Source organism: Parus major, chromosome 23, assembly GCF_001522545.3.
Source record: "Parus major isolate Abel chromosome 23, Parus_major1.1, whole genome shotgun sequence".
Taxonomy (NCBI): Eukaryota; Metazoa; Chordata; class Aves; order Passeriformes; family Paridae; genus Parus; species Parus major.
Genome location: NC_031791.1, coordinates 1940434 through 1948451, shown reverse-complemented (window position 1 = coordinate 1948451; position 8018 = coordinate 1940434). Strand labels below are relative to the sequence as shown.

The window sequence follows — 8018 nt, the reverse complement described above, 5'->3', positions numbered from 1 at the left end:
ATCCAGCACATTCCCTCATCCCACAGCTTCCCCGCACCCATGGAAAGGATCCCTACATCCCCCATCCCACCCCTTCTCTGTGGATCCAAAATCCCCCAGCCCTAGAATTCCCCAGCCCCAAAATTCCCACCCCAGAGCCCCCCCCTCGTTCCCCGTGATCCACCCCGCCGCTCACCGAACGCCTGCAGCTTTCCCGAGTGGAAGTCGCTGAGGAGGCTGAGCAGTCCCCCCTCCATCTCGCACACGTCGGACACATCCGTGAGGAAGCTGTGCTGGAGCGGGGCCCCCCGGGACCCCCCCGCTGCCGCCCGCGCCCGCTCCTTGCTGGTCCTGCGCGGGGAACACGGCGTTGGCATCGCCCCGGCGGCTCCGGGCCCGCGGCTCCCCCCGGGCCGCACTGACCGGCGGGGCCGCGGCCGCTGCCGGGGCGAGGGCAGCGTGGGCAGCGGCAGAGCGAAGGACGTGCTCTTGCTCGGGGGCAGCGGCCGCGGGGCCCCGGCGGGCACCGGCTGAGCCAGGCAGGTCTTGGGGCTCCGCTTCTTCCTTCGCTCCTCCATGGCCGGGGCCGCGGGGGCCGCGGGGGCCGCGGGACCGGGACCCTGCGTGGGACGGACACGGCGCTCGGAGGCTCCTTCCCTGCTCGGGGACCCCCGGGACGAGGGGGGACAGCCGCTCGCACCGGGACCCCCGGGTTAAGGAGTGACACCCACGGCCAGCGGGGATCGGTGGCGGCGGGAGGAGCGGAGCAGGAGCTCGGTCCCCCATCCCCGGGGGTCTCCGCTCTCCCCGCGCCCGGAGCATCCCCGCAGGAGCTCGACCGGGGCCTGAACCGCAGCCGCAGCTCCTGCCGGGCCCCGTCTCTCCATGGAAAGGATTTCGGCCCGAACCACCCCGGCGAGAGCGGGGCAGGGACCGCACGGGGACCCCTTTGTGCCGCCGAGCCCCCCCGAGCCCCGGGCCTGCCGGGATGGGGCAGCTCCGGGGGCTGCGGATCCCTTTTGTCCCTTTTGTCCCCTTTGTCCGCAGCCTCCGGCCGGGACTGACCTGCGCCAGGCCCGCTCCGGCCTCCGGGAGCCGATGGACGCTCCGATCCTGCCGGACACCCCGGTCCCGATCTCCGTCCGCACAGCCTGGGATTTGCATTTAAAGGGAAAGGGAACTTCCTCCAGGCTCCGCCGGACACCGGCTGCCCGCAGGATCCCCGGAGCTGGCCCGGGATCAGCATCCCACAGGATCGGGAATGGAGCGGGATCCGGCTCCCGTCACCCCCTCCCGCCCCCGGCCGCGGGCTTTACCCCGAGACCCCTCCGGTGTCACCGCAGTGCCGCGATCGCAGGATCCGTCCCTGCTGGAAGGAGCCGGGAGGGAGCCGGGAAAGAGCCGGGAGAGAGCAGAGAAGGAGCCGGGAAGGAGCCGGGAAGGAAAGAGCCGGGAAGGAGCCGGGAAGGAGCCAGGAAGGGCCTTCAGCCCTGGCGCACGGACGGGATTAAACAAGTCCCGTCCCTCCGCCACCTCCAGGCCGAGCGCGGCTGTTCCTGTAAATCCCGGCAGGATTTTAAATCGCTCCTGGACGTTTTGGAGCCGAAGGGGGCACAAGGGAGCAGGCGGGGGGGGTTGGTACCCTGATGGCCGGGGGCTCGTGGTGGCTGCAGGAGCCCGGGGAGGGAGAGTCGGCTGCTGGGGACACACCAATGTCCCCCTGAGCAGGGACATCCCATCTCCACAGCAGCAAAACGTCCCTCGCAGCCTCCCCCCCCGCATTCCCACCGTTCAGGCAGGAGCAGAGCTCAGGGACACGGGGAAGTGTCCCAAAATCTTCACTCCCCCCTCCCACGGTAAAAAACGAGAGACACCAGAGGCAGCAGCGAGGTTGGGAGTGTTTCTATTGGATACAGGATACACACAACAGCCCCCGCGGAGCTTTCTGTACCGTAACAGAGAAAAGACCGGGGGAAAAAGGGGGTTTGGTGAATTTCTAAGGGGTTTTCCTTTATTGAAGTCCAGATCCGGGCGGCAGCCCTTGCTCTGCCCTGGGAATGGGGCGGTGCCACCAGGCCGGGGCTACATTCATGGATCATCCCGGAGGAACGGCGCTGACAGCAGGGGCTGGAAGACAAAGCCACCACAGCTCCAGGGATTGTCCCAGTGGATGTCCAGCCACGGCTCTGCGCAGCCCCAGGGCCTCTCCCTGCTCCTTCCTTAGATCTGGAGTTCCTGGAATCCCCTGGAGGAAAAGGGGACACAGAGGCAGGTCCTTCATGGAGCGAAGATGTGAGAGCAGCTCTGGTGCTGGAGAGAATCCCAAACTGATCCTCTGGATACATCCATGGGGGGAAACATCTCCAGGCAGCTGGCTTCAGCTTCCAGCACAAGGAAGGCAATGCTGGGAATAAAGTCTGTCACGAAGAGAAGCTGCAGCGAGGTTTGAAGCAAGTCAAGTCTTCCAAAAGAACAGCGAAAAGACAAAAGTCTGGAGAAACTAAGAAAAATCCCGGTGCCAGCAGGTCCCACATCTGTCCCTAAACTCCCTCCCAGCACATCCAGGCCCTGTGGGGTGAAGCAGCCCTGGGGAGATGCTCTTCCAAACAGAGGGGAAGGAAAAGCGGGGCTGGGACGGCACAGGCACCCCCAGGCTGGAAGGAGCAGCCCCAGGGCACAGGCTGGAGCTGATCCCAGCGATCCGGCTGGAGCAGCAGCTCGAGGAGCACAATCAGCTCTGAGGTTGGATCCTCCTGGAGTCCCAGGATGCCTCCAGGGCTGGGGCAGAGGGGCTTGGGGGCAGCTCCCCAATCCCTGTGCACAACGATGCGAAACACTTGGGAATTAGACCTTTGGATTAACTCTTTAATACACTTTGTGCACGTGTGCGTTCAGCAAAGAGGCAACTGTGAATCGTAAGGCGGTTTTGAGACATTGGCAGGGCCTGGGAAGAACAAAAATTCCCGGGGGTGGGACCAGGCACCCCCTTTCTTGCTTCTCCCCATCCCCATTCCAGACACAGAACCCACAGAGAGAGGAGGGGAGCGGCCTCTTGTGCCCCCAGCTCACACACGAGCTGCCAGCAGGAGCCAGAGCGGGAGCTCCCTCCTGCCTGCCAGAATTCCCCCAGCTCTGCTTTCACTCCAGGGTGGAGTCGTTGTCCCTTGTCCCTGTGCCAGGGCACAGATCCCTGGATCTGCTCTCCTGAGCCTGCCAGTGACAAGGTCTTTTAGTGAGGGATCAGCAGTTGAGGCTCCACGTTTTCAATATTCACACAGGCAGGGAGCTGGGCCCTTCTGCTTCTCATGGATCTCAATAGATAAAAGTATTGCCCTGCACATTTTTATATATCTCATATATATATATATATATATATATAAAATCTTAAAAAAACCCCTCCAAAACCCTAAACTAGGAAATCTCACATCCCCAGAGGGGCTGTGTCCTGTCCTTTCCCATCTGTCCCAGGACAGGGAGAGGGGAATCTCAAGCAGCTCCCAGCTCACTCTCCCTCACCCCACCTGCGTGCCCAGGGCTCAGTCAGTGCCCCGAATCCCCTCCTCGGTCCCGCTCTGCCCCACGCTCAGTTCTGCCGGCATTTCTGCGGGATCTGGGCTGTTTGTGGCCTTTCCTGAGCTCAGGGCGTCTGGAGCTGCCTCGGGGCTGTCCCGGGATGGCTCCTTCAGAGGCTCCAACAGGTCCGTGTGGGCACACAGGTCCTGCACCTTCTTGTTGAGGTCGTTGCGCTCCGTCTGCAGCGCACGGCAAAGCTTCTCCAGGCGCTGGATCTTCACCTGGAGCCCCTCCAGCTCCTTGTCCCGCAGAGTTTTCTGCGGGGAGAGGAAGAGAGATGAAAACCCAGAGGGATGTGAGGGGATATAGGGCAGGGTTAGGTGGGATATTGGGATAAAATTCCTCCCTGTGAGGGTGGGGAGGCCTTAGCACAGGGTGCCCGGAGAAGCTGTGGCTGCCCCTGGATCCCTGGAAGTGTCCAAGGCCAGGTTTGGAGAAACCTGGGATAGAGGACGGTGTCCCTGCCCATGGCAAGGGGTAGAACTAAATGAACTTTAAGGTCCCTTCCAACTCAAACCATTCCATGGCTGATTCTAGGGAAGCCTGAGGGGAAAATCCCCACGACCAAGCAAACCTTCAGCACCCAAAACACCAAGAAGTTTCTTTCTCCCTTTGCCCTCACAGAGCACCAAGGCAGGAGCTGTCCTGTGCCCATCCCACCCTCCCCAGCTGCCCCAGAGCCTCCCCTCACCTCTTCTGCCATCTCCAGGAGGGCCTTGTTGCTGCTCTCCCAGCGGGAGCGGTACATCGTGGTCTCCTTCTCCAGCTTCTTGATTTTCTTGGTCATCTACAGAATCACAGAAAGGGCACAAATCCAGTCACAAAATGTCCTGAGTTGTCCAAAATGTCCACAGGGATCAAAGTCCAACTCCTGGCCCTGCTCAGGACACCCCAGAATAAACAAACCCCAGGGAGAACATTGCTGTGACATCTCACAGGTCCTCATGGGTCACCTCAAATTTTGGGTGTAGACCCAAATCTCACTGAAATTATGGAGCTGGGGCTCTTCCAGCTCCCGGCAGCATCGAGGGAAAAGCATCACCCACCTTCTCCATCTCCTGTTTAAATGTTGTGAACACTTCACTGCTTTTGGAAAGGGTGTTCTGGAACTCCTCAAACTTCTCTGTGTACAGAGCCAGCTGTGGGGAGAGACAGGGAGCTCATGGCACCAGTGCCTGGAGAGGGGAGAGGCCAGCCAAGGGCTGAGCTGCTGCCCTGGGACAATCAGCAGGAACTGCTCTGCCAAAGGAAAATTCTGTCCTAGGGCAACATCCTCAGAGCAGAATGTTCTACAAACACTTCCTGGCTGTGGCAGGGAAATCCAGGGCTGGGAAACAATCCTGAACAAACCCTCAGCTCACCAAATCCAAACCCAGGAGGGATCCTGCCCCTCTGCTTTCCAGATTTAGGAACTTTGGGTTCTCCAGGGAAGGAGGGAAATCCCCAAACAAACCAGGCTGAGCACACAGAGCAGGGAACTCACCTGCTGCTTGAGGTGTGTCTCCTGCTGCTTCATCAGCTCACACATCCTCTGTGACTCCACAGCCTCCTTCAGCAGCTGGGGGAGAGCAAAGCCGTTATCTGGGAATGCTCTTGGCACAGCTCTGCACCAGGAGCACAGCAGGGCCCCAGCCTGGCTCCTGCAGCAGCCCCTGGACATGCCAAGATCTGGGACAACACCCAGACATCCACAGAAAGAGACAAAAAGAGTCCCAAGCGACAGCTCCAAGACTTACAAAGTCTTTCTCCCGCTGGTGCCTCTCCTCTGCCTCCTTCAGCATCTCCTGGGCTTGCTGCAGTTTGGCATCCACCAGCTGCTGCTGCAGCTCCTTGTGCTTGAACACCTTGTCAATGTGCTGGGGGGAGAGGAGCACGGCTCAGCGAGGACCCAGAGGCTCCTCCTCGGACCCAGAGGCTCCTCCTCGGACCCAGAGGCTCCTCCTCGGACCCAGAGGTTCCTCCTCGGATCCAGAGGCTCCTCCTCGGATCCAGAGGCTCCTCCTCGCTGTGGCAGCAGGAACAGCCCCCTGTCCCTGACCCACCTCCTCCCGCAGCTCGTACTGCTCGATCAGCTTCTTCAGCCGCTCTGCCAGCTCCATGTTCTCCTGGCGCAGTTTGGAGTTGCGGTCGTTGTGCTGCTCCATCTGCAGCTGGATGTCGTTCAGAGTCACCTGGAAGTGGGAGGTCACCTCCTTCCTCTTCTCCTCCTCCTCCCTGGCACGCTGGACACCCTCCTCCTGCATGGGGGATGTGGCAGAGAAAACTTCCCAAAATGATGTTCCCAACACATCCAGCCTCACTTCTTATTTCCATCAGGGTATAATAATTTATATTTTTAAATATTTGTTTCTATTTATTTTATTTAAATATTTATTTTAAATATTTTATTTCTATTTAGAGAGCTATATATAATAATATATAGATAATGTCTTTATTGAAATATTGTTTAAATAAATAGAATTTATAAATTAATAAAATTTTAATTTATATTTATATATTTTATATATTTATAAATTTATAAAAATTTATAAATTTCTACATTTGGATTATATTAAAATTAATTAATTTAATTAATAAATAATCTAAAAATAAAATTATAATTTATAAAATATATTATTAACAATATACTACTATATATCCATTATTATATATTATATATAACATAATATAATATATTATATATATAACATATAATATTATTATATATAATATTATTATATGTAATAATATAAGTATTAATATAATAATATAATAATATTAATAATGTAAGTATTAGTAATATGTATTATATATAATATATAAAATATATATAATATATATTGTATATTATCTAATATAATGGATATATTTCTATAATATATATATTATATATATTATAGAAATAACATTATTTATAATAAAATAACATATTTTTATATTTATAATATATATAATTTTTATATATTATGTAATATGTAATATACTAACAGTATAAAAAATATATTTATATAAAATATAAGTAAATAACATTAATTTTATTTAACTATTTCTTTCTATATATAAATAATATTTTTGTTTTATTTATATTTACAGTTATTCCTTATATCCATCAGGAAAGGACTCTGGGCCTTTCCCTCCTTCCCCAGATAAACCCTGAAATCACAACCTGAATAGTGCAGGTGGCTCAACACCAGGATTGCAGCACTGGTGATGGCAGAGCTGGGGAAAGCCCTGGGAAATGTGAATTTTCCAGAGTGGCAGAGCCCATGGAGAGGGATCCAAGAGCTGGGGAAGGAGCAGAGCCTGGAGAAAATCACCTTGAGGGTGCGGTTGTGCCGCTGCAGCTCCCGGCACAGGCTCTCCAGCTTGCTCCGCGCCAGGATGGCCTTGCTGTGCTCGCTCTGCAGGTGATCCTTCTCCTGCACCAGCTGGCTCTGCTTCTTCTGCAGGATCTTCATCTGCTTCTGGGAGTTGCGGTGCTCCTCCAGCTGGGAGAGAGGAGCAGAGGGTGTGGACAGCAGCTCGCTGTACCCCAGGGACAGGAGCTCTGTCACACCTCACAACACAGCGGTGTGACACTTTCTCCTTCCTGAATTCCCATCTTGCTGCAATGGGAGGGAGCTCTGTGTTCTCCCAGCACAGGGAAAAGCCACCCAGGGACACTTTGGACGTGCACAGGCAGCCCAAAAGCTGCTGCAGGTCCAGATCCATGCTTGGAACTCCACCTTGGCTCTGGTTAAAGGTGGGATCAGGCTTTGTGTGCGTGAAAACAGACCTGACCTCCTCTTGCACCCAGATTTGCCAAAATTCCTTCTGTCCACACTTCACAAACACCACCAGGCTGGACCCAGCAACACCCACCCTCTCCTAAAGATATCCAGCACTGCAGAGATCCCCCACAAAACTCCAGTGTGTCCCTGGAATGTCCCTGTGAAAGGCCTGTCCTGCCTCCCTGAGCTGCCACATCCTCCCCCAGCCCCAGGACTCACCAGCTCAGCGTATTTCTTGCAGAGAGCTGCCAGCTTCTCCTCTGACGTGCTCAGGGTGTTCAGGGTCTGCATCAGCAAAGTGATTTCCTTGCCTGGAACAAGATATGGAATGGGAATAATGCAATAAATAGGATAAAATGGCTTTGCACAGGAGCTCTGGCTTGGAAAGGCAAAAAAATGAGGAACTGAGCAGGTATCCAGTGCATTCCCTGGATTTCCCCATGGTGGGAGAACAACTGGAGCAGCTGGATTTTGGAGGGGAAAACCATCCTTAGGTTGGCTGGAGCCAGCTGTGCCCAGCAGAGGAGAAACCCACGGAATTCAGAGGCTGCACTGGGTGCATCCCTCACCCCCACAGAACAGGAGGATGGTCCCAAATATATCCAAGGCTCTGATTTCACCAAGGATGATTAGCGTGGGATAAAATCCATCCATCCATGCACTGATATCATTGGAGCAGGAAATCCTTCACCTAAACCCTTGGGGAGCAGGGAATCC

The 8018-nt window shown here is 54.6% G+C and overlaps 2 protein-coding genes and 1 long non-coding RNA gene across 5 annotated transcripts in view; 1 reads left to right on the top strand and 2 right to left on the bottom strand.

Annotated features, from left to right (window-relative positions):
* Positions 1-1781, bottom strand: part of LOC107214102 — a 5877-nt gene extending 4096 nt beyond the window's left edge. Inside the window, exons 1-4 of the mRNA XM_033519642.1 lie at positions 1296-1781; positions 1045-1130; positions 403-599; positions 176-330 (exon numbers count right to left, since the gene is read on the bottom strand). Of these exons, the coding sequence (XP_033375533.1) occupies positions 176-330; positions 403-599; positions 1045-1130; positions 1296-1761 (904 nt within the window). The 5' untranslated portion in view covers positions 1762-1781. The remainder of the gene's footprint in view (positions 1-175; positions 331-402; positions 600-1044; positions 1131-1295) is intronic.
* Positions 1782-1866: 85 nt separating this feature from the next.
* Positions 1867-8018, bottom strand: part of TXLNA (taxilin alpha) — an 8955-nt gene continuing 2803 nt past the window's right edge. For all 3 annotated transcript variants that reach the window (XM_015649096.2, XM_015649095.3, XM_019008847.1), the window contains 8 exons: positions 7521-7612; positions 6849-7019; positions 5595-5789; positions 5289-5408; positions 5036-5110; positions 4599-4691; positions 4244-4339; positions 1867-3809 (listed from right to left, as the gene is read on the bottom strand). In XM_015649096.2, the coding sequence (XP_015504582.1) occupies positions 3516-3809; positions 4244-4339; positions 4599-4691; positions 5036-5110; positions 5289-5408; positions 5595-5789; positions 6849-7019; positions 7521-7612 (1136 nt within the window). In that variant the 3' untranslated portion in view covers positions 1867-3515. The remainder of the gene's footprint in view (positions 3810-4243; positions 4340-4598; positions 4692-5035; positions 5111-5288; positions 5409-5594; positions 5790-6848; positions 7020-7520; positions 7613-8018) is intronic.
* LOC117245423 lies at positions 5762-7966 on the top strand. Its single transcript, XR_004500107.1, has 2 exons — positions 5762-5869; positions 6625-7966. It is a non-coding gene; the product is annotated as an uncharacterized LOC117245423 (long non-coding RNA).